Source organism: Erythrolamprus reginae, chromosome 2 (genome assembly GCF_031021105.1).
Source record: "Erythrolamprus reginae isolate rEryReg1 chromosome 2, rEryReg1.hap1, whole genome shotgun sequence".
Classification (NCBI taxonomy): Eukaryota; Metazoa; Chordata; class Lepidosauria; order Squamata; family Dipsadidae; genus Erythrolamprus; species Erythrolamprus reginae.
In genome coordinates, this window is record NC_091951.1 from 329,069,917 (window position 1) to 329,095,431 (window position 25,515).

Here is a 25,515-nt window from a genome sequence, read left to right on the forward strand (position 1 = left end):
CTCCCAGAATTCCCCAACTGGAAGCAAGATTGAGAAACACTATCCTGGTTTAATGTACAATTCTGGACTTTTCTGCTTTCATGCAAGTATTAACCAGCCATATCCCTGCCTACCTTCCAAGCCCAGACAAAATTAAAGGTGAAAGGTGAGAGCCTCTTCAACAAAAAATACATACAGTATCTTAAAATTGTAAATATTAGGTATAATTTTCTCTTCTTTCAAAGAGATCTCTTTCCTTCCTATATGAAACCAGTACATATTCATAAACATTTGTTTATTTTCCTAAAAGAATGAATATTTATTTATTTATTTATTTATTAATCAGATTTGTATGCCGCCCCTCTCCGCAGACTCGGGGAGGCTCACAGCAATAATAATACAATGTAAACAAATCTAATATTTAATTTAATTTAAAACCCCAATTTAGAAACCAATCATACATACTAGCATACCATGCATAAATTTTATAAGCCTAGGGGGAGGGAAAGTATCAATTCCCCCATGCCTGACGACCAGTGTTCTCTCTAAAAATTTTTTGGGGTGGGCGGAAAAGTATAGTGTCTGAGCGACAGTCCCTTCGGGACTGGGCGACACAGAAATAATAATAAAATTTCCCTCTCGGCTTCTGGGCAGGTTTGGAAAACTCTGAGTTGATGATGATTTTTAAGTGAGCGATTGCTCACTGCTCAGCTTAGAGGGAACTATGCTGACGACTATTACGCTTCCAAGCTTTACAAAGAATTACTGGGAACAGGTGTTTATTTTAAGTATTATTCAGTTTCCTTTTAATAAAATATTTAGTGCAAAATAAACAGAGGGTTTAAAAATATTTCTTGCAGATTTTCTCTCCCCAGAAATGACTTATGCTATTCAGAAGAAAATTGAAGAAAGCAGCTCTGATTTCTAAGAATCTGTGAAAGTATTCATACTTCTATGTTACAAAGATGACATCTGGTGGTTGGTAAAGAATGATACAGCAACGATACAGTGATGCAAACAGGAGTGGGTACTACTTATCTTTGCCACCTGTTCGCATCACAACATTGCACGCTCGACTCACACGCACATATCCACTCGTGCAATTCTGCTTCTGCGCATGCTCAGAATAGAATAGAATAGAATAGAATTTTATTGGCCAAGTGTGATTGGACACACAAGGAATTTGTCTTGGTGCATATGCTCTCAGCGTACATAAAAGAAAAAGAAACATTTGCCAAGAATCATGTGGTACAACACTTAATGATTGTCATAGGAGTCAAATAAGCAATGAAGAAACAATCAATATTAATAAAAATCTTAGGATACAAGCAACAAGTTACAGTCAGCCCGAAACACAGCTGAAGAGCTGATCAGCTGTGCTTCGGACAAAGCAATAAAGGTAAATATAAAATCTGGGATGGGTGGGCCTTTTTTTCAAGCAGCAGCAGAGGAAAAACTTTCCAAATGGTAAAAAATGCAGAAAAAATTCCCCCCAAAAGATGGTGGCGCCCATGGATCAGCACTGACCGAACCGGATCCGTATTGCCTTTGTGACATCACCAGCGGGTCACTACTGATTCAGTTGATCCGGTCCGAACTGGGAGGAACCCATCCCTGAACGCAATGCATATTTCTTGGAACTAAATTCACCAAATTCCACAGAACCTATTTCTGAATTATATACAGGAATTCAGTGAGAGTCTATGTATCCAGTTTTTAAATGCATAGCATACTGTAAAATATTTTCAGTACCCAAAAAGGAAAATGAGGTCATCCACGATTATGAATTATTATATTAAAACATGTCTGCTTGCGAGTGCAACCTTCGACTTAAGACCACAAATGGGACCAAAATTACTATTTCTAAGTAACTTGATTATTAAGTGAATTTCATCAGTTTTTTTGCCCTGGTTGCTAAGCAGTGATGGGCTCCTACTGGTACGGTCAGGTATACAGAACCGGTAGAAAAATTTTGATTTTTTTTTTCTTTTTTCCCTTCTGGGCTCTGGATATGTTATTCCTACCACAATAAATGAGGTTGAATGTGTATAATTTTAGAATAGCTGTGCATGAGTGTGTGTGTACATACACATAGTTTATATAGTAGATAACGTATATTTTTGTGCGTCTGTGTATAGTATGTATGTACATATATGGCATATATACATAGAATTAAATAGTATATTTTGGATGTTCAGTAAAAGTAAATAGATAGTGAAATTGTATCTCTCTGAGGGGAGGAGAGGCCAGACACCCTAACCCAAACCCTTGATGTGAGTGATGTCAAGTTGGCCATCTTTAAGCCAGTCACATGACCTTTAAACCACCCCCCAGTCACATGATCATCAAGACACTCCCACCTGGTCATATGGCCAGCAAACCACACCTACAAAATAAGCCACGCCCACAGTGTGGTAGTACAATTTTTTTTCAGCCCTTCACTGTTGCTAAGAGAATAACTATAGTTGTTAACTGAATCGTGCAGCTGTTGAGCAAATCCAGATTTCCCCATTGCTTTGCTTGTCAGAAGCTGACTGAGAAATGTAAGAGATGACCCAGCTGAGACCGAGGGAGGAATCAAACATGCCATCAGTCTCGAAACCCCTTGCACACACAAGAGATCTAAGCCCAGCCCGCCTTGAATTCTACTGACTCTTATCTATTGCCGTTTTGCTTTGACCCTTAGTAGTTCCAATTCTTGTAGATCTAGCAATAAACCTGTATATTGTTCTGTCGGGCTCTCTGGTAAACTTCTCCCAAAAATTCACAGGTACAAATTGCAGACACACACACGTTTGAAAATTCAAAACAATGTTCTTTATAATGAAAAGTCACTTAAACTAAGCCCTCTTTTGCTACAGCAAAGAGCACTTGTCTCCAAACAAACTGGTAATTTGTACAAGTCCCTTATCAGTTCTGTGACACTTAGCTTGCAGCTGTGAGGCAATTCACAGTCCTTCCTCTTTCACAAAGTGAAACACACTTTGCTCTGGTTTAGTTTCAAAGCGGGGAAAAATCAGCACACAAAAGGTCAAAGTCAGTAAAGCAGTCACAAAACACAACAATCAGATAATCCTCCACAATGGCCAAACCCACAGACTGCTATTTATAGCAGCCTCACTAATTACCACAGCCCCACCCAACCACAGGTGGCCTCATTTTCTTTGATAATAATCTCTCAGTTGTTGTTGCCTATGCGTGGCTGTATCATTAACTCTTGTTCTGAATCCAAGGAGGAGCTAGATAATTGATCTCCTTCTGAGCTGTCTGCCCCACTTTCCTCCTCCGTCACTCATGTCTTCTTGGTCAGAGGAGCCTTCATCAGCAGATTCCACCGGGGCCAAAACAGGCCTGCAGCATGTGGATGTCTCCCCCACACCCACAGTCCTTGGGGCAGGAGCTGGGCCAGAGCTAACCACAACATATATTCATGTGAACTGTCTGATTTTTTATCTTCCCCTTCTTGACAAGAGAGCCAGTTCGACGAACGGGGAAAAAATCCTGCTACTAGTTCTGTAGAACCGGTCTGAACTGGCAAGACCCCACCCATGCTTTGCACTATGGAAAATTGAAGATTGAATAGGAATTACTGTTATGGGCTTCCTTACATAAAGAAATGCTTGTGTGGAAAAGGTTGATTAGCTAGCAATAATTCCGGGGCTCAATTTCAGCCATAAGTTGAAGACTACATGTAAAGGAATTACATCTCTCATTACATAATCTTCTTTCTTCATTTCCATTTCTCCATTAAATCTTGAGGAAGGTTTCCCAACTCTAACTAACTGAGATAAATGACACTCTCATCATACTTGGCCATGTAAGGCAGATAATTTTTATTAGAATTGACTTGAATATAATGGATTTTAATGTTTGACATGTTCCAGAAGCCACTGAATTCCATCCAATAGTCCCACCAGTGTGTCAGCTTCAGTGTCCTGAACCTGTAAAACCCAGAAAAAGACAGATCCAAAACTGAAACAATTATTGTGCAATTTACATTGCCCTCAAATAATTTTTTAAAAAATGTTTTAATAATCCCATTGACCCTCAAATTCTGTGGCCGTTGCTAACCACATCTTGTAACAGTCACAAAACTGACATTATTTAATCACGTGAATGTGGGAAATATGCCTTCTTAACCTACTGACAATCAATTATGTAATGCAAAGTTGGCGACAGTGCAGGAAAATATGCTTTAAAATTGACAAATGAAGTAGCAGAAGCCATTCCATCTGGTTGAATAAGAGATGGAGAACAAAGCAAAATGAAGCTGAGCTCTCGGCTCTTTTCATTAATCACTTAAGAGCAGCTGCTTCAGATCATTTGAATATGTTCAGCACTAGCCATTCATTATATTCAGTATCAATTTAAAAACTGGTACAGTGATACCTCGTCTTACGAATCCCTCGTCATACGAAGTTTTCGAGATACGAACCTGGGGTTTAAGATTTTTTTTGCCTCTTCTTCTGAACTATTTTTATCTTATGAACCTGCCGGCACCACTGGGATGCCCCGCCTCCGGACTTCCGTTGCCAGATGAAGGCTCCCCTCGTTGGGAAACCCCACCTCTGGACCTTCCGTTGCCAGCAAAGCATCCGTTTTTGCGCTGCTGGGATTCCCCTGAGGCTCCCCTTCATGGGAAACCCTACCTCCGGACTCCCGCGTTTTTGCGATGCTGCAGGGGAATCCCAGCAGGGGAATCCCAGCATCGCAAAAACGGGCGCTTCGCTGGCAACGGAAGTCCGGAGGTGGGGTTTCCCAGCGAGGGAAGCCTCAGTGAAATCGCAGCATCGCTGGGAAACCCCACTTCCGGACTTCCGTTGCCAGCGAAGCGCCTGTTTTTGCTACGCTGGGATTCTCCTGCTGGGATTCCCCTGCAGCATTGCAAAAACGCGGAAGTCCGGAGGTAGGGTTTCCCGTGGAGGGGAGCCTCAGGGAAATCCCAGCAGCGCAAAAACGGGCACTTCGGCTGGCAAAAGGGGTGAATTTTGGGCTTGCACGCATTAATCACTTTTCCATTGATTCCTATGGGAAATATTGTTTCGTCTTACAAACTTTTCACCTTACGAACATCGTCCTGGAACCAATTAAGTTTGTAAGACAAGGTATCATTGTATTTGATAGATTTTTCTTTCTCCTCCTTCTCCATCCATCCATCCATCCATGATGGACTCCTACATGTACGGTCAGGTACACAGAACCGGTAGAAAAATTTTGGTCAGATACACAGAATTAGTAGAAAAATTTTGAATTTTTTTCTTTTTTTCCCTTCTGGGCTCTGGATATGTTTTTCCTATCACAGTGAATGAGGTTGAATGTGTTACAAGAGCTGTGCATGCATGTGTGTGTGTACGTACACATACAGTTTATATAGTAGATAATGTATATTTTTGTGTGCTTGTGTATAATATGTATGTTCTATATGTTATAGAATTAAATAGTATATTTTGGATGTTCAGTAATAGTAAATAGATAGGGAAATTGTATCTCTTTGAGGTGAGGAGAGGCCAGGCACTCTAACCCTAACCCTTGATGTGAGTGACATCAAGTTGGCCACCTTTAAGCCAGTCACATGACCTTTAAGCCACCCCAAGTCACATGGTCGTCAAGCCACTCCCACCTGGTCACATGGCAGGCAAGCCACACCCACAAAATAAGCCATGCCCACAGTGGTAGTAAAATTATTTGCAGCCCTTCACTGCATCCATCCATCCATCCATCCATCCATCCATCCATCCATCTTCTTTCTTTATCTGTTATATCTTTAGATAATAGGCTTGAGTGCAGGACTATATTTTTACCTTGAGCTATATAAACTACTCTGACAATGTGTATGTGTTCCTGTAATATATGCTTAGATAAGTTATATAGCTTCAAAAAAATTAAAGTACCATCCATGGTTGGTCCAGCAGGTTTAGTTGCAGCTGTTGTGCCAGGTAAACACAAGGAATCCTTTCTTTTGAAGCACATGAAATGCAAGACAAAATCAATAGAGGTCTGGTCGGAGGCCCAAGTATGGGATTAAGCATTGCTGACATCCGAGTAAATTCAATTTGGCGGTTGTGTCCTGCAAAGAGAGATGGTTGCTTCAATCACCTCTGCCTGATGCAGCTTAAACATTATCCTTTGAAGAATGCCAGCATTCTTGTCGAAGCGTGAAACTCATTACCGGACTCCATAGTGTCATCCCCAAACCCCCAACACTTTACCCTTAGATTATCTACGGTTGACCTATCCAGATTCCTAAGAGGTCAGTAAGGGGCGAGTACAAGTGCACTAGAGTGCCTTCCGTCCCCTGTCCTATTGCTCTCCTATATCTCCTATACCCTTCTTCTATTCCTATATCTCTTCTTCTATTCTTTCATTGATATGTTCTATTACTATACCTTCTTTTCTATTATTTCTTAGATATGTTTTACTATGAGTATCTTCTCTATAATCTTCATCATGTATTTTACTATGTGTATATAGATATACAGTGGTCCCTCGACTTGCGCGTTCTCGATTAGCGTGAAACGCTGCAACGCGGTTTTTCAAAAAATATTATTTAAAAAAATAAAATATTAAAAAATAAATTTTTTTTTATTCTGTTCCCTGAATGGAGACCGCCGGCCGCTCAATCGGGCCGGCAGGGAACAGAATGGAGCCTTCCGCGGCGGGGCTGGGGGAGCCAAGCCCAGCCCCGTGACATTCGCTTTCCTGCCACCCGCAGCCGAGTGATCGTGGGCTCCTTCGCAACCTCAGAGAGCTTCCTGGTTTTCGTGAGCTTTCATGCCCAGGAAGCTCTCCGAGGTTGCGAAGGAGCCCAGGATCACTCGGCTGCAGGAAAGCGAATGTCACGGGGCTGGGCTCGGCTCCCCCAGCCCCGCCGCGGAAGGCTCCATTCTGTTCCCTGAATGGAGACCGCCGGCCGCTCAATCGGGCCGGCAGGGAACAGAATGGAGCGTTCCGCGGCGGGGCTGCTATGGGGGGGGAGACGAGCCCAGCCCCGTGACATTCGTTTTCCTGCCGCCGGCAGCCGAGTGATCCTGGGCTCCTTCGCAACCTCGGAGAGCTTCCTGGGCATGAAAGCTCACGAAAACCAGGAAGCTCTCTGAGGTTGCGAAGGAGCCCACGATCACTCGGCTGCAAGCGGGAGGAAGGCGAATCCCACGGGTCTGGGCTCGGTTATCCCCCCGGCTCCCCTCCTACCAGCCCCGCCGCGGAAGGCTCCATTCTGTTCCCTGAATGGAGACCGCGGGCCGCTCAATCGGGCCGGCAGGGAACAGAATGGAGCGTTCCGCGGCGGGGCTGGGGGAGCCGAGCCCAGCCCCGTGACATTCGCTTTCCTGCCACCCGATTGAGCGGCCGGCGGTCTCCATTCAGGGAACAGAATGGAGCCTTCCGCGGCGGGGCTGGTAGGAGGGGAGCCGAGGGGATAACCGAGCCCAGCCCCGTGGGATTCGCCTTCCTCCCGCTTGCAGCCGAGTGATCGTGGGCTCCTTCGCAACCTCAGAGAGCTTCCTGGTTTTCGTGAGCTTTCATGCCCAGGAAGCTCTCCGAGGTTGCGAAGGTTACATCTTCCGCTGCCAGCCAGGCCATGCTGGCGGCAGCGGAACAATCGCTGGCTGTCAACTTTTCTTTTTAAAACTGGGCAGGAGCTGACTTGCCTCCCCAGTGCTAAAAAGAAAAGTTGACAGCCAGCGCTACGAAACCGCCGAAACCGGAAGGGGCGAGGTGGGGGAGAACGGGAGGCTCAGCATTCCGTCAGCCGCAGCGCTGGCTGTCAACTTTTCTTTTTAAAACTGGGCAGGAGCTGACTTGCCTCCCCAGTGCTAAAAAGAAAAGTTGACAGCCAGCGCTGCGAAACCGCCGAAACCGGAAGGGGCGAGGTGGGGGAGAACGGGAGGCTCAGCATTCCGTCAGCCGCAGCGCTGGCTGTCAACTTTTCTTTTTAAAACTGGGCAGGAGCTGACTTGCCTCCCCAGTGCTAAAAAGAAAAGTTGACAGCCAGCGCTGCGAAACCGCCGAAACCGGAAGGGGCGAGGTGGGGGAGAACGGGAGGCTCAGCATTCCGTCAGCCGCAGCGCTGGCTGTCAACTTTTCTTTTTAAAACTGGGCAGGAGCTGACTTGCCTCCCCAGTGCTAAAAAGAAAAGTTGACAGCCAGCGCTGCGAAACCGCCGAAACCGGAAGGGGCGAGGTGGGGGAGAACGGGAGGCTCAGCATTCCGTCAGCCGCAGCGCTGGCTGTCAACTTTTCTTTTTAAAACTGGGCAGGAGCTGACTTGCCTCCCCAGTGCTAAAAAGAAAAGTTGACAGCCAGCGCTGCGACTGACGGAATGCTGAGCCTCCCGTTCTCCCCCACCTCGCCCCTTCCGGTTTCGGCGTTCGGCAACGGAGTCCGGCGCTGGGGCCATGCGGGGCCGCTCATCCAGGGGGGCGTGGACTGGCAAGCGGCAAGCGGCAAGTGATCTGGCGGGAAGACCAAGGGAAGGTTCCTTCAGCCGCCCAACACCTGATCCGCTCCGCAGCGCGGCAGCAGCGAGGAGCCGAAGATGGGGTTTCCCCTTTGCCTTTACCCCATCTTCGGCTCCTCGCTGCTTCCGCGCTGCGGAGCAGATCAGCTGTTGGGCGGCTGAAGGAATCTTCCCTTGGTCTTCCCCGCCGCCCACACGCAAACTCCACCATCTGCGCATGTGCGGCCATGAAAAAAAATGGCGCACATGCGCAGATGGTGGTTTTACTTCCGCATCCAGTATAACGCGGAAATCGGTTAGCGCGGGAGGTCTTGGAACGTAACCCCCGCGCTAATCGAGAGATCACTGTATACCCACTAAAACCCTCATTGTGTATTGGACAAAATAAATAAATAAACAAATCATTCAAAAACTCTTACTTTTATGGTCCTCAGCATCTGCAACGTAGATGAATCCATCAACTAACTTGCACAGATTCTGAACATGTTCTATTAGCTCATATCGTGTTGTCCCATCCACGTTGCACACTTCGTAGAACATCTTATTGATCGAATTTGTATCTGCTTTGTCTCTTTGCCTTTCTTTTCTGGGGGAAAAAGACACTAATTATTTCAAAGACTCTGGGAAAAAGTAAAGCAGGGTTGCACAAGTTCTTTTGGGATTTGTGGCCAGATGTGGGTCTTATGGAATGTATCAGGGGTCTCTATAGCTGGAGGTGGGAGGAGAAGAGAGATGAGCTTGATCAACATGGAAAATAAACATATCCAGCATTAACAACACATTTTCAAGTTTCTTCTAATTTGGACCGGTTCTTAGAACTGGTAGCAGCAGGAGGGTGTCGACAAGTGCAAAGTCCTTCACCTTGGTAAAAAAAAAACCTAGACGGACATACAGCCTGAGAAAAACCCCACAGTAGCAGTAACTGCGAAAGAGATCTTGGAGTCTTGGTGGATAATCAACTAAACATGAGCCACCAATGTGCAGCAGCGGCCAAAAAAACCAACACCATCCTAAGCTGCATCAACAGAGGGATACACTCCAAGACCAGGGAAGTATTAATACCACTCTACTACGCCCTGGTCAGACCACATCTGGAGTACTGCATCCAGTTCTGGTCACCACACTTCAAAAGAGACATTGAAACTCTGGAGAAGGTGCAGAAAAGAGCCACCAAAATGATTAGGGGACTTGAAACCAAAACTTACGAAGAGAGATTGCGGGAACTGGGCATGGACAGCCTTGAGAAAAGGAGGGCCAGAGGGGACATGATAGCTGTATACAGATATATGAGGGGTTGCCACAGAGAGGAGAGTGTCACTCTATTCTCCAGAGCACCAGAGGGCCGAACGAGGAACAACGGCTGGAAGATGACCAAGGAGAGATTCAACCTAGAAGTAAGGGAGAACTTCCTGACGGTCAGAGCGATCAACCAGTGGAACAACCTGCCTCCCCAACTCTGGACACTTTCAAGAGGAGATTGGACTGCCAGTTGGCTGGGGTGCTCTAGGATTCCTGCTCAGGCAGGGGGTTGAACTTGATGACCTGCATGGTCCCTTTCAACTCTAACAATAAATAAAATAAATAAATAAAACTCACCCTGGAGGTTTCTATGTGTGCCCGCGAACCTGTAGCAAACTAATGTGGTGTGTATGTCTTAGAGTGTTGTTTCTTGGTGACTGTTTGGATTAATCCATGCCGTTTTATTGGTACATTTTCAGAAGTGGATTGCCATTTACTTCTTCTTAGATCTGAGAGAGAATGACTGGTCCAAAGTAACCCAGATGGCTTCATTCCGAAGGCTTTGTGGTTTCCCAGTTTCTAGCATAGTGCCAATCACAACATCAATCTGGCCCTTAGTCATAAAACTCATTAATTTTAATTTACTACAAATTGATCACAGTTGGGGAGGGTGGGGAGCAAAAGTCACCAAGTAATCTTTGAATGAATCTCATCCCCGTTCTACCCTAGCTTTACAGCCTTGATATACTGTATACTGCATGAGTCAAAAAGAAGGCCGTGAAAAAATATATAAATATATAAATATTTTTAAACAGTAATTTAGATTTGTTGTAGATTGTTTTTTCACTTTGTTGTGAGCCGCCCCGAGTCTGCGGAGAGGGGCGGCATACAAATATAAATAAACAAATAAATAAATAAATAAATAAATAAATAAATAAATAAATAAATAAATAAATAAATAAATAAATAAATAAATAAATACTGACCCCTCGCATCCTGGATATAAACTGCTTCAACTCCTACCCTCAAAACGTTGCTATAGAGCATTGCACACCAAGACACAAGAACAGTTTTTTCCCAAACGCCACACTCATTACCGGACTCAATAGTGTCAACCCCTAACCCCCAACATTTCTCCCTTAGACTATCCACAATTGACCTCTCCAGGTTCCTAAGAGGCCAGTAAGGGGTGTATATAAGTGCACTAGTGTGCCTTTCGTCCTCTGTCCAATTGTCTTTCCTTTATCTCATATATCATATATATTTTCTTCCTTTCATATATCTTCTCCTCTATTTTTACATATTATCTTTATATATAGAAACATAGAAGACTGACGGCAGAAAAAGACCTCATGGTCCATCTAGTCTGCCCTTATACTATTTCCTGTATTTTATCTTACAATGGATATATGTTTATCCCAGGCATGTTTAAATTCAGTTACTGTGGATTTACCAACCACGTCTGCTGGAAGTTTGTTCCAAGGATCTACTACTCTTTCAGTGAAATAATATTTTCTCACGTTGCTTTTGATCTTTCCCCCAACTAACTTCAGATTGTGTCCCCTTGTTCTTGTGTTCACTTTCCTATTAAAAACACTTCCCTCCTGAACCTTATTTAACCCTTTAACATATTTAAATGTTTCGATCATGTCCCCCCTTTTCCTTCATGTCTATTCTCTTCCATATGTATTGTGTATTGGACAAATGAATAAATAAATAAATAAAAATAAATAAACTCTGCTAAACAAATAATTCCCTCAACACTGTCAAACTATTTACTAAGTCTGCATTACTATTACTACTAAGTCTGCAAAACTATTACTACTAGTTTTTTCTCATCATTCCTATCACCCATTTCCTCCCACTTATGACTGTATGACTCTAACTTGCTGCTTGTATCCTTAAGATTTCTATTAATATTGATTGTTTCCTGATTGCTCATTTGACCCCTATGACAATCATTAAGTGCTGTACCTCATGATTCTTGAAAAATGTCTATTTTCTTTTAGATATACTGAGAGCATATGTACCAAAGACAAATTCCTTGTGTTTCCAATCATACTTGGCCAATAAAGAATTCTATTCTATTGATTTAAATGATCTGATGACAAATGGTTTTGAACAGTGATGGCAAACCTATGACATGTGTGTCATAGCTAACATGCAATGTCATTTTTGGTGACATGCCAGGACTCTGGTCTCTCTGGAAGTTATGAGACAGGGCCTCCTCTGGAGCTTCCAAAAGGCATATGAGAATGGGGTGTACTTTCTTGCTGTTCTGGAGGCAGCAAGGCCACACAAGAGCATCTTCAAAGCATTCAGTCTTCAAATAACTTGGAACTGCCTTGGATAGGCATTCTGAAAAATATTTATTTGTCTGTAAGTTTTAATTTATTTATTCAGTAAGAAATTTAAATAAATTAACATGACTCTTTGTTATGATGTTTCTCTGTTTTTGTTCTCTTTCCCTCTCCTTCTCTCCCCACTGTGTGTGTGTGAGAGAGACACCCTCACCCTAGTAGAATCAAGATACACATTTTCTGAATTTTTAACATGCTCAGCCCATAAGATTCAAAATCACTGATGCTGAAAAAACAATGTGGTCTCTTCAAGGCTATCCGATGTACTACTAAATAATTACCTTGTCCATTGGAAAATTTGTTTGAAAAATATGATGATATGACCCTTAATTCCAGCAAAGGATTATATCTAAGAATGTTATTTTAAAAAACTGTCCCAGGCAAATAATTTTTTTCAAAAGAAGAAAGTATCTATGGCTCAGGATTAGACTACAGAGCTCAAAGTACTCTCTCAGCTTGGTTGTTGAAAGATTGTTCAAATCAAGAACTCAAAAACAATTTTTGGAAATTATCTTTACCTCAGAACAAGCACAATAAAATCTTACCTAGTTTTTGAATACAGTGTCTGAATGTTAAAGTTCTCGCCATTCAAATGAAATGAGACTCCAGAACCTATTCCTATTAAAGGAAAAAGAAAAAGAGACACAGTGGATAAATTAGAACATCTGTTTTTAATGAAGAATGTATTCAGGTTCATACAAATGAAAGATTAGAACGGCCCCCACCCTCCTTGTCTTTCGCAAATTACTTAAGACCCACCTTTGTCGCCAGGCATGGGGGAGTTAAGTTATCCTTCCCCCCTAGGCTATTACAAGTTATGCATGTTATGTTTGCGTGTATGTTTGGTTTTTATAGTAAGGGTTTTTTAGTTGTTTTTATTAATTGTATTGTTCATGTTGTTTTACCACTGTTGTTAGCCGCCCCGAGTCTGCGGAGAGGGGCGGCATACAAATGCAATAAATAATAATAATAATATTTCTGGATGCCTGAAAATGCTTCCCAGCTGTGAATCGTAGTTAATATAATTGATTAGATGAGATGATTAAAAATGTTCGATCATTAAATGTTTAAAAATCTACAGAGAAATGCCCACGCTTTGGTTGAGGAAGATTTGCTGCATTTCCTCTTACTATTAAATTGACCTGAAAATTGTAAGTAAGATTTATTGTAAGTATGAGGACCCGGATTGTGGGGGCAATAGGCTGGCTCTGTTAAAAAGTGCTATTGCTAATATGTTGTAAGCCGCCCTGAGTCTAAGGAGAAGGGCAGCATAAAAATCGAATGAATGAATGAATGAGTAAGTAAGTAAGTAAGTAAGTAAGTAAGTAAGTAAGTAAGTAAGTAACTAACTTTAACTTCTTTTCTCATACTAAACTGACACTAGATACATAGTCTGAAATGGGTACAAATGTTTCATGGAAGATTTGGGTTACTGCTGGGATCTAATGGATAAAATCAAAGAGTTTGTAGCATTTTCTGTAGATGACCTGGCTGAACCTGAGGAAGGGGTGAAATGCATCATCAGTTTGGAGTCACTACACCCTTTTTAAGAGACTTAAGTCCAGCCCCTTCTTGGAGTTTGTTGACTCTTATCTTGCACCAATATGCCTTGACCATTAGTAGATCAGATTCTTATGTATAGATTGCATGAAATACACTCATACTGTTTTTGAACTCTATCCTGACTGTTGTACATACTCCTGATCAGTTGGAGGATGATGAAGATATTGAGGATTCGGATTCAGATAGTGTTTATGAAGTAGTGGGGGCCCCGGGGTTACAGGAAGTAGAACAGGTGGGAGGCCAGCCACAGGATGGGGCTATGAGTTCAGGATCTAGTGAGGGAGAATCGCTGGGTTAATCCTAAATTCAGGATTCAGAAACATAGAGAGCAAAGGTCTGGAAGAAGATATTAAGGAGAGGAATGGGTTAAATATTGTAGTGAGGTAATTGGCACGTCAGGGGGCTAGTGGAGAAGAAGGGTGGAGTTTCAACATTGCTGAAAAGAAATATGGAGGTGATTTCGCCACGCTAAAATAAGCCAAAGTATTTTGTATTGTATTTAGTCAGTGCTGCTGTCTTTTTAAAGCTATGTAATTAGGAAATAAATCTTGTCTAAGTGAAACAGGAAAAGGAATGTGAGAAATGCGGCTAAGAGAGAGATAACGGACCGATTGATGTCTGGAATGTGTTGAAGTCCAGGAGATCAGAGAAATAAATGGAGAAATGATGCATTTAATGAGAGTTATTTGTAATTACTAAATTTCTACCAGAAACCAGAACACTGACCAGTGGTGGTATTCCAATTTTTTACTACAGTTCTGTGGAAGTGGCTTGCTGGGCATGGCATGGCTTGGTGGGCATGGCTTGGGCAGTATGGCAGGGGAAGGATATTGTAAAATTTCCATTCTATCCCCAATCCAGGGGAAGAATACCGTAAAATCTCTATTTCCTCCTCACTCCTGGGGGAAGGATTCTGCAAAATCTCCAATTCCATCCCACTTCAAGGGAAGGTCATTGCAAAATCCCCATTCCCTGCTCACCATACCAACCTGCTTCCCACCTCCATTCTACTGTGTAGGGCAACAAAAGAAGCCCCAGCCAATCAGTTGGGATTCGGGAGGCAGCGAATAGATGGGGGCATGGCCAGACAGAGGTAGCATTTGCCGCTTCTCCAAACTACTCAAAATTTCTGCTACCAATTCGCAAGAACCGGTCAGAATCGGCTGAATACTACCTCTGATCCTGACTCCGGATTTTCTGTGCCAGACATTTTCTAAATTAACACATAAATACAATTTGTCACTTGGCACCCTTTCTCACAATATTTAAAAATTACACTTATTTGCACTTTCTTTTGAACAAGCAGCATTTTGAGCCTCAGAGATGTCTATGTTATTAAATCCTATGAGACTAAAATGTCATTAAATAAAGTCTGGATTATTGAAAAAATGTAAACCGTATTCTAATAATATAGCAAGAGATTAATTGCATGGCATGGGGCCAGGCTATCTGAGGAACTACATTGCTCCAAATTGGATTGGCCTGCCCCATTTGCACTGGAAGAATGGCATGTTGTGGATAGCAATAACAATAGCACTTAGATCAGTGGTTCTCAACCTGGGGGTTGGAACCCCTTTGGGTATTGAATGACTGTTTCACAGGGGTCACCTATGACCATGGGAAAAGACAAATTTCCCATGTTGTTATAAACTAAAGCTTCTATTCCGGTGCCTTGGAACATATTTTTACAATGTGACCAATCAGGCATTTACTGTGGGGCTCTCCGTTTGACCTTCCTGCCAATCAGCTTAAAACTCTGTTGGGAGAATTGGCGCTAGACTTATGGTTGGGGGTCACCACAACATGAGGAACTGTATGAAGGGGTCGCAGCATTAGAAGAGTTGAGAACCACTGGCTTAGATTTATATATAGATTCATAGTGTGTTACAGCCCTCTCTAAGAGATTTACAGAGTCAGAAACCCAATAATCTGGATCCTCATTTTACCGATGGATGGAAGGTTGAGTCAACTATGAGCTGGTGTGAATAGGACTGCTGGCAGTTGGCAGAGTTAGCCTGCAATAGTGCATTTTAACCACTGCGCCATCACAAATCCCATTAGTCAAGGAATTCCAACTGGTGGATTCCAGGAGAAGAACCTTAGAAACATAGAAACATAGAAGACTGACGGCAGAAAAAGACCTCATGGTCCATCTAGTCTGCCCTTATACTATTTCCTGTATTTTATCTTAGGATGGATATATGTTTATCCCAGGCATGTTTAAATTCAGTTACTGTGGATTTACCAACCACGTCTGCTGGAAGTTTGTTCCAAGGATCTACTACTCTTTCAGTGAAATAATATTTTCTCATGTTGCTTTTGATCTTTCCCCCAACTAACTTCAGATTGTGTCCCCTTGTTCTTGTGTTCACTTTCCTATTAAAAACACTTCCCTCCTGAACCTTATTTAACCCTTTAACATAGTTAAATGTTTCGATCATGTCCCCCCTTTTCCTCCTGTCCTCCAGACTATACAGATAGAGTTCATTAAGTCTTTCCTGATACGTTTTATGCTTAAGACCTTCCACCATTCTTGTAGCCCATCTTTGGACCCGTTCAATTTTGTCAATATCTTTTTCTAGGTGAGGTCTCCAGAACTGAACATAGTACTCCAAATGTGGTCTCACCAGCGCTCTATATAAGGGGATCACAATCTCCCTCTTCCTGCTTGTTATACCTCTAGCTATGCAGCCAAGCATCCTACTTGCTTTTCCTACTGCCCGACCACACTGCTCACCCATTTTGAGACTGTCAGAAATCACTACCCCTAAATCCTTCTCTTCTGAAGTTTTTGCTAACACAGCAAAACCTTTTCTGCCATGGTTCTGCCCTTTGGTTCACTGTGTCCTCCTAGATCTGCACCCATCCTTTTGACCTTCTAAAAGACCTAAAGATTTGGTTCTGCCAACTTGCCTGGATCTGCAATGGGGATATGTTATCCTGGAGATGATTAGCAGGTTGAGATAGGATCCTATCTCCTTCCTGGATGCATCATGTTTCCTTCCTTTCCATCGTGCTAATATTAAACCAATTTTAACATTATTTATTATTTTAATGTTTTAGCTTGTTTTTATGATTATACGTTGCCTAGAATCACTTCTAAGCAAGGCGGCACATACTGTACGTTTACCAAATCAATAAAAATCAAAAATAATGCTATATATTTACTAAATGAATAAAAATTGAAAATAAATTTACATTGTATTAATAACGGGAAGTCATTTCTTCACCACCACCCCTTTTCTTTGGCTTTTGCAATTTTGTCCTTATTTTTTTCTTTCATTCTTAATATTAGTTCTTGTTAGTTTTATTCAAATTTATAGTCCCCCAAAGTTTATAAAACAAAAAGGAAAAAGGAAACTACATTACCCGGTATTTGTCTAGAAGGAATGCCAGCCAGCGGCAGAATGTGTGAACTTGTCATTATTTTGCATACCAACGATTGATCCAAATCTTCCAAACCAGGCCCAAACATAGCAAAACAAGTTTCTGTCATTGTGGTCAGTGACTGTACAAAAGAAAACAAGGTGCTATGTGTACTCCCACTGGGTTTCAAAACACTTTTATGGAAGGAGTAGCATTTTTCATACCTGCATTTAAAAAAAAAAAGCAATCAGCGTTGGTTGCAATGCCCAATAAACATGGAAGAAAGAGAAAAAATTAAAATTAAAATTAGAAGATACATAAAGACAGTAATGATAGTGAATAAACAGTACGTTCTGAAAATTATTAAATAACTTGATACCAAGATCAATCCAAACTGATTTTAGATAGAATGTATGACAGAAATGTTTTTTTAGAACCGCGGCCGCATACCAATAATCAAAAGAAATTTGGAACTGTTACAAAACAGTTCAAAGAGGGGGACAGGGGCAGTGAAGGGCAGTAGTGTACAAAGTATTTATATAGAAATTTTTGAATTTAATTTTTATGATGATATAATGATGACTACGTTTTGAAACAATATGAAATATGTACATAAAGAACTTAGAAATTAAGCACAAGAATTATATAATTATGTTTATGTTCCGAAATAACGATGTAAAACAATAGATACTTGCTCTTCTTTTTTAATCTTTGTAACATAATAAAAATCATTTTTAAAATAATAATAAAAAATAAACATGCTGTGCTACTCTATTATACTTTCTTCCTTAGCAGCTTCTCATATAAGAATCTAGAGCAGGGGTATCAAACTCAATTTCATTGAGGGCAGCACTAGGGCTGTGGTTGGGGCCCCAACTGAGTGGGTGTGACTGCTCATCTTTGGCGCTATTGGTGCGCTCTCCAAGGCCGTCATGGCCACGCGTGCATCTGATGGAGCACATGGGTCCATCGGTGTGAGATTTGGCTTTTGCGCATGTGCACCAAGTGAAATCTTGCACAAGGATACGTGCATGAGATTTTGGCAATTTTTGCTGATATTTTTGCTTCTACGCATTGTTGTGGCCCAGCTCCTGCCCAGGAGCTCTGGCCCAGCTCCTGCCCCAAGGACTGTGGATGTGGGGGAGACATCCACATGCTGCAGGCCTGGTTTGCCCCCGGTGGAATCTGAAGATGAAGGCTCCTCTGACCAAGAAGACATGAGTGACAAGGAGGAGGAGAGTGTGGCAGACAGCTCAGAAGGAGATCAATTATCTAGCTCCTCCTTGGATTCAGAACAAGAGTTAATGATACAGCCACGCATGCCGAGAGCGATGCATAGGCAAAAACAACTGAGAGATTATTATCAAAGAAAATGAGGCCACCTGTGGTTGGGTGGGGCTGTGGTAACTAGTGAGGCTGCTATAAATAGCAGCCTGTGGGTTTGGCCATTGTGGAGGATTATCTGATCATTGTGTTTCATGACTGCTTTACTGACTGACTTTTTGTGTGCTGATTTTTCCCTGCTCTGAAACTAAACCAGAGCAAAGTGTGTTTCACTTTGTGAAAGAAGGACTTTGAATTGCCTCCCAGCTGCAAGCTAAGTATCACAGAACTGATAAGGGACTTGAATAAATTACCAGTTTGTTTGGAGACGAGTGCTCTTTGCTATACCAAAGGAGGGCTTAGTTTAAGTGACTTTTCATTATAAAGAACATTGTTTTGAATTTTCAAACGTGTGTGTGTCTGAAATTTGTACCTGTGAATTTTTGGGAGGATTCTACCAGAGAGCCCGACAGAACACGCATAAGCAAAAAAACAGGAAAAATCACCGAAATCTCGCTCACGTGAGTGCCCTCACGTGAGATTTCGGTTACTGCGCATGCACAGAAGCCAAATCTCGTGTGGGGGCATGCATGCACGCATCGGGTTGCACTGCTGCGCACGCATCCTAGAATTTCCTACTGGGATGGGGCACCAGACCACACTGGCTACAGCCTATCACTGTGGCCAGCTTGGGGACACTCATTGGGCATGGCTGATTGGGTGGGCATGACCAGCTTGACACCACTCCCCAAATTGATGGCACGTTTCCTCGTTGCACTGGGTAGACTGGGCCAAAGCCACACAGGCTCCATGTTTCCTCTTCACACTGGGAAGATTGGGCCAAAACCATAGGGGCCAGCCCCTTAGGTATTTGAGGACGGCCGGGGGGTTGGATTTGGCCCACAGGCCTTGTGTTTGACACCCCTGATCTAGAGTCACTGAGGTGAGATGAGCAGTGTAGAAATGAAATGAACAAACAAACAAACAAATAAATAAATTGATGTCCCTGGGGGTTAAGTGGGGTGGTTGGAAGAATTGGTTAGAAAAAAACTACGAAGTGTGGTATAATGCAATTTTCTATCACACCACTGGAAATTATCATAGTGTAATACAGTATAGTTGTCATAATATAATATAGTTGTATAAAGACAAATGATACCAAATATGTGCTATGTTACATGCAGGTATTCTCCAATTTACGTCCATCACTGAAACAGGAATTCTATTGCTAAGCAAGGTGGTTAGTGAGCTGTGCCTAATCTTAGTAATTACGTGAATTACTGCAATTGTTAAGTTAATCATGATTTGAAAGAGAATCCAGTTTTCCCCTTTGTTTGCCCAAAGCCTCCTGGGAAGGTTGCAAATAGTTGCTAAATAAATGGCTGTAAGTCAAGGATTTTCCATACTACATAACTAACTTGAAAATGAAAGCCTGTAAAGCAGCGATGGGCTACAAAAATTTTTACTACCACACTGTGGGCATGGCTTATTGCATTCCTGATCGTTCCCGTAGGTGCCCATCACTGCTGAAAAGCATCGAGCAAAGCTTTGCTTCATTAAATCAAATGGATTTTATTTTGGAGTAAATATGCATGGAATTAATTTGTTACTTTACTTTTCATCATTAGATGATCAAATACTTACGCTTTCATGAAACTGCATGAGCAAATACTATCTAGCTCCACAAAAGGCTGGCTAAATATCTTTGCATCTGGGAAGGATTCCCAATCTATGGAATTCCAAGAAGGAAGATCCCTCACGAGGAAATATCTCCAAATCAAGGGATCTTGGACCGTTATTCTCCAATAGCAGTTGGTGCTTCCCAGATAAAGCAACTCTTTTGGTGTGAGAAAGGACATAATGTATAATTGCAAATTTATCTGTAAATGAAAAAATAAAAACGCAGTTTAGCTGAGCCCCCCAAAAATAAGTTTGATTTTTTTTTAAAAAAAATAAGAACCTGTAACTGCAAGAAAAATCGCTCTCCTATTTACAAGACAAAAGCAGTGCCTGTTAACATTTTCAGGTTTTGAGAACTGTGGGAGAAAAATTGGGGTTTTCAGGTTTTTTCACCAAAAGCTACAAAAGGTTTGTGGTTTTTCTCCAGCAGTTTTTCTCCAGCGTTATCGTAGGAAATCATCAACTTCTTCATTTTTTAGAATAGAATATAGAAGAGGATATAGAACAAAATAGAATATAGAATAGAATATAGAATATAGAGAATAGAATATGGAATATGGAATAGAATGCAAAATAGAATAAAATATAGAATAATATAGAATAGAATAGAAAAGAATATAGAATAGAATATAGAGTAGAATAAAATATAGAATAGAATATAGAATAGAATATAATATAGAATAAAATAGAATAGAATAGAATATAGAATGTAATATAATATAGAATAAAATAGAATATAGAATGTAATATAATATAGAATAAAATAGAATATAGAATAGAATATAGTAGAATAGAATCACCTAACCTCCAAACCTTTACCCTTAGATCAGTGTTTCCCAACCTTTTTTGAGCCGCGGCACATTATTCATGTTTTCAAAATTCTGGGGAACACTGAAGGGGGCGGGCGGGGGGGGGGGGGGGGGCTAAAGAAAATTTTGGACAAAAAAAAATCTCTTCTTCCATTTCACTCTATTTCTCCCTCCCTCTTTCTGTCTCTTCCTTCCTTCCCTTCTTTCTCTCCATCCCTCTTTCTTTCTTTCTTCCACTCTCTTTTGCTCTTTCTCTCTCCCTCCTTCCCTCCCTCTATGTCTTTCCCTCTCCCTCCTTCCCCCCTTTCTTTCTCTCTCTCTCTTGCTTTCTTTCCCTCTCTTTCTCTTGCTTTCTTTCTCTCATTCTCTCTCCCCTCCTTTTTCTCTCTCTCTCTTTCTCTCTCGTTCACCACGCCAGCAACAGAGAGAAAAAGAAAGAGCGAGAGAGAGCCGGAGAGAGAGTGGAGTGCGCAGCAGCCATCAGCCTCCTCGCCCTCCCAGACGTCCCCAGTGCCCGGCCTCGCGCCGCCTCCCGTTAGCCCGGCCGAAAGTCACACAGTCCTGGACTCCCGGATCGCTCGCTTCTCCGGCCAGCGCGGCGCTTTCCTGGGCAGATGGCTTTGCTGACCGGAGAAGCGAGCGATCCGGGAGTCCGGGACTGTGTGGCTTTGCGCCATGAAGAGAAAACGGCAGCAGGGAAAAGTCGGCCGTTTTCTCTTCATGGCGCAAAGCCACACAGTCCCGGACTCCTGGATTGCTCGCCCCAAGGCAGGAGGCGGCGGCGGAGGAGAGTGGGCGGATCGGGCGGGCAATGGGGCAGGGAGGAGAAGCCAGGGGCGCGTTTGGCCGGAGGCACCGTGGGGAGGCAGGGGCAGGGAGGTGCGGCAGTAGGTGCCTCCGGCCAAACGCGCCCCTGGCTTCTCCGCCCTGCCCCATTGCCCACCCGATCCGCCCACTCTCCTCCGCCGCCTCTCGCCGCGGCACACCGGTTGGGAAACGCTGCCTTAGATAATCCACTGTTGACCTCTCCCGATTCCTAAGAGGTCAGTAAGGGCGAACATAAGTGCACCAGTGTGTCTTCCATCTTCTGTCCTAATGTTTCTTTTTTACTAGTATCATGTATATAAACATTATTATATCTTTGTATACCGCCAATATGTATTTGACAAAACAAACAAACAAATAGAATATAGAACAGAATATAGAACAGAATATAGAATAGAGACTAGAATAGAGAATGGTGTACATCATCAATACATACTTGACAAAATAAATAAATAAATAGAATAGAATACAAATAGAATTTTATTGACCAAGTGTGATGGGACACACAAGGAATTTGTCTTGGCGCATATGCACCAAGTAAACTGCTCTAAACTCAGCTGCAGGAAATATGACTTTAGTAACCAAGTAGTTGATGCATGGAACTCACTACCAGACTCTGTAATATCATCACCTAACCTCCAAAACTTTACCTTTAGTCTCTCCTCTCTTGACCTCTCCCGATTCATAAGAGGTCAGTAAGGGGCATGAATAAGTGCACTAGTGTGCCTTCCGTCCCGTCCTAATGTTTCTCTCTTACTAGTATCATGTATATAAACATTGTTATATCTTTGTATACCACCAATATATTCTTGACAAAACAAATAAAATAAATAAATAAATATGTTCTCAGTGTACATAAAAAGAAAAGATATGTTCAAGAATCCTAAGGTACAACACTTCATGATAGTCCGGGTACAAATAAGCAAATACACTGCTCAAAAAAATAAAATAAAGCGAACACTCAAATAGCACATCCCCGATCTGAATGAATGAAATATTCTCATTGAATGCTTGGTTCTGTACAAAGTTGAATGCGCTGACAACAAAATGAAATTGATTGTCAATCAGTGTTTGATTTACAATCCTAAATTTTATTTCACAGATGTTTGATTTACTTGGAGTTATATTCTGTTGTTTAAGTGTTCCCTTTATTTTTTTTGAGCAGTGTATTTTGGGGACATGAAGATCCGAGATGCTACACAGGGTGCCTTATTTGACTTCATCTGGAGAGCAAACATCCGCTGGAAAACAATCTCTTAATATTCATTCCCCGCATCCTCCCGCCGCTTTGCCTCCGAAGGAAAACCTTCCCTTCAGCCCAACAAGTCTTTTTGTGAATGGAGCTTTATACAGTACTGGACTGGAGTCGTCCACTGACTCTGCAAGAGTGAGATTGGTTGGATCGGGAACCCACCCCTAAGCCTCACGGCCAATGAAAAGGCGCGTCGCGGAAAAAAAGCGTAAAAACAAATCCCTTTCCTAACATTACAGGAAGCAGCCGCGTTGGAGTTTTTGTGCTGGCATTGGGCGAGTTCATTTACCGGCAGGGTTTCCAGGCCGCCCGGCGGGCTCGCGTCCATCCCTGCTGTCTCCTTCGAGTTTTCCTCTTGTTCCTTCGGGGCGCGGTCGGCGTTTCCCCGCAGCCCCGTCCGTTGCGCCCACTTGTCGCGAAAGTACTGGAGGCTGTTGCGCAGCGCGCATTGCAAGGCGCGCCAGTCCCCGCCGGCGTTCGCGGACATCGGCTGGTTTTGCTTCGTCAAGATAAAGCGGGGTTGCTTTCGGCTCCCGGAACGCCGCACGGCGGCTTTGGCTAAGGGCCGGTGGACTTAGCGGTCCGGACCGATGGAGACAGCCTAGCGCCTTTCTCTCCTAGCCGGTTGTTTTATCCGCAGGTGGCAATGTTGTGGTTTGATCGGTCAATTCGCTTCTCATTGTGGGCGCCCCGCCTTCTGCCGCGATTGCCCCGCCTAAAGCAGGAGTTCTCCCACCCTTGGCGACTTTTAAGACTTGTGGACTACAACTCCCAGAGTTCCTCAGCCAGCAAAGCTGGTTGAGGACCTCTGGGAGTTGAAGTCCACAAGTCTGAAAAGTTTTATTTTATTTATTTATTTTGTCCAATACACAATGAGGGTTTTAATATATACAGACACATATAGTAAAATACATGATGAAGGTTATAGAGGAGATACTCATAGTAAAATATATCTAAGAAAGAATAGAAGATATAGTAATAGAACATCAATGAAAGAATAGAAGAAGAGATATAGGAATAGAAGAAAGGTATAGGAGATATAGGAGAGCAATAGGATAGGGGACGGAAGGCACGCTAGTGCACTTGTACTTGCCCCTTACTGACCTCTTAGGAATCTGGATAGGTCAACCATAGATGATCTAAGGGTAAATTGTTGGGGGTTGGGGGATGACACTATGGAGTCCGGTAATGAGTTCCACGATTCGACAACTCAGTTACTGAAGTCATATTTTTTAGTCAAGTTTGGAGCGGTTAATATTAAGTTTAAATCTATTGTGTGCTCTCGTGTTGTTGTGTTGCCAAGGTTGGAGACCCCTGATTTAAATGATGCTCAGCCTCTGGTTTATGGGTCTACAGTAGTTTTCAAAGTAAAGCTGTGTAAAGAAATAGATCCAAAGTATTTGTGCTTCTTGAATGTTACTGAGGATTTTTTTTTTAGAAGAGCAAAATGCTGTATTAGTTTCAGCCCTTTTACCAGTTCTTGGACATTGGCCACTTTTCGTGGAATATTTCTTTATATTTCAATTTACTGAAGTCTTCTAATCCACCAAACAAAATGTGGAAAAAACCCTCCAAATACTGAAATATATATATTTTATTTTGTTTATTTATTTAGTTAGTTAGCTAGCTAGCTGTTCTTCCGAGGAATAGAATAGAGAATAGAATAGAGAATTTGCAGGTAGCTAGTCAGCTGGTTATTAATTAATTAATGTTAGATGCTATACACTCCTGGAGGACTTTGGGCGGCTTCCAATAAATTAAAACAATGTATAAAACAGCATAAAAACATTAACAAGGACCCCAATCATACCATTCACTCTCAATCCTAGCCAATCTAGGTTTCATTCGCTCAACGGTTCCAGGCCTGCTGGAAGAGCCAGGTCTTCATGGTTTATGGAAGGCTGGTAAGGTGGGAAGCGTGCGAATCTCCAGAGGCAGTTGGTTCCATAGGGTTGGAGCCCTCACAGAGAAGGTCCTTCCCCATGGGCCCATCAGTTGACATTGTTTTGCTGACGGGACCTGGAGAAGGCCGGCTCTGAGCTCTTATCGGTCGCTGGGAGGTGTACGGCGGAAGGCGGTCTGAAGATTTCTTTCTTTCCATTTTAGCCAGAAAGATATATCATTCCGTGTAATTCTCCCCTGAATGAGAAGTCTTGGGTGATTAATACCTTGTTCAGAGTCATCTCTAGTTCTAAAAATGTCATTAAACAGCGCTGTTTAAGGTGATGCATCCTTTTAAAACCATGGAAAAGACGTCTGAGAAAAATAGGGCAAAGCAATGCAAAAGGAGTTCGTATACCTAGAAGCATCAAAGAATACTGGGACCCTGCAGGTAATGTACTCCTGGATTATGACATGGTTTCATCCTGCCATGGGAAGTGAAGGCTGAGCTCATGAGGAATCTCTTGGTAATTTGATAGAGCTAGGAGGGCAGGACAGACCCCATTAGTACAAGCGAAGCAAAGCAAATCCTTGAAATGTTCAGCATTCAAGTGTTTATGGAAGTTTGGCACTGCTGCTTTGAAAGTCAGCTTTCAAACTTTGTGGTGGGGCTATCAGCAAAGCTCTATGGCTGTGCATCCTTATTCAGACGGCCGGGGTTAGTTTTTGAAACAGCCCAATAAGCTTCTCAAGGAAACGGCCATTTTTATCACTAGAGTCA

The 25,515-nt window shown here is 42.5% G+C and overlaps 1 protein-coding gene across 1 annotated transcript; it reads right to left on the reverse strand.

Moving 5' to 3' along the window:
- Positions 1-3,797: 3,797 nt before the first annotated feature.
- Positions 3,798-23,566, reverse strand: FBXO4 (F-box protein 4). Its single transcript, XM_070736388.1, has 7 exons — positions 23,143-23,566; positions 19,932-20,167; positions 16,968-17,188; positions 12,581-12,653; positions 8,856-9,022; positions 5,871-6,046; positions 3,798-3,920 (listed from the first exon to the last, which is right to left on the reverse strand). The coding sequence occupies exons 1-7, from the start codon at positions 23,338-23,340 to the stop codon at positions 3,843-3,845; spliced, it is 1,149 nt and encodes a 382-aa protein (XP_070592489.1). The 5' UTR covers positions 23,341-23,566; the 3' UTR covers positions 3,798-3,842.
- Positions 23,567-25,515: the final 1,949 nt, after the last annotated feature.

Bases quoted from the DNA above. Each gene is read 5' to 3' on its own strand.
- FBXO4 (XM_070736388.1), bottom strand. From the start codon at position 23,340: ATGTCCGCGAACGCCGGCGGGGACTGGCGCGCCTTGCAATGCGCGCTG. The intron at 20,168-23,142 runs GTAAATGAACTC...TTTCATTTACAG, and splicing joins GCGGCCTGGAAACCCTGCCG to ATAAATTTGCAATTATACAT. The intron at 3,921-5,870 runs GTACTTTAATTT...TGGGTTTTACAG, and splicing joins TGCTGGACCAACCATGGATG to GTTCAGGACACTGAAGCTGA.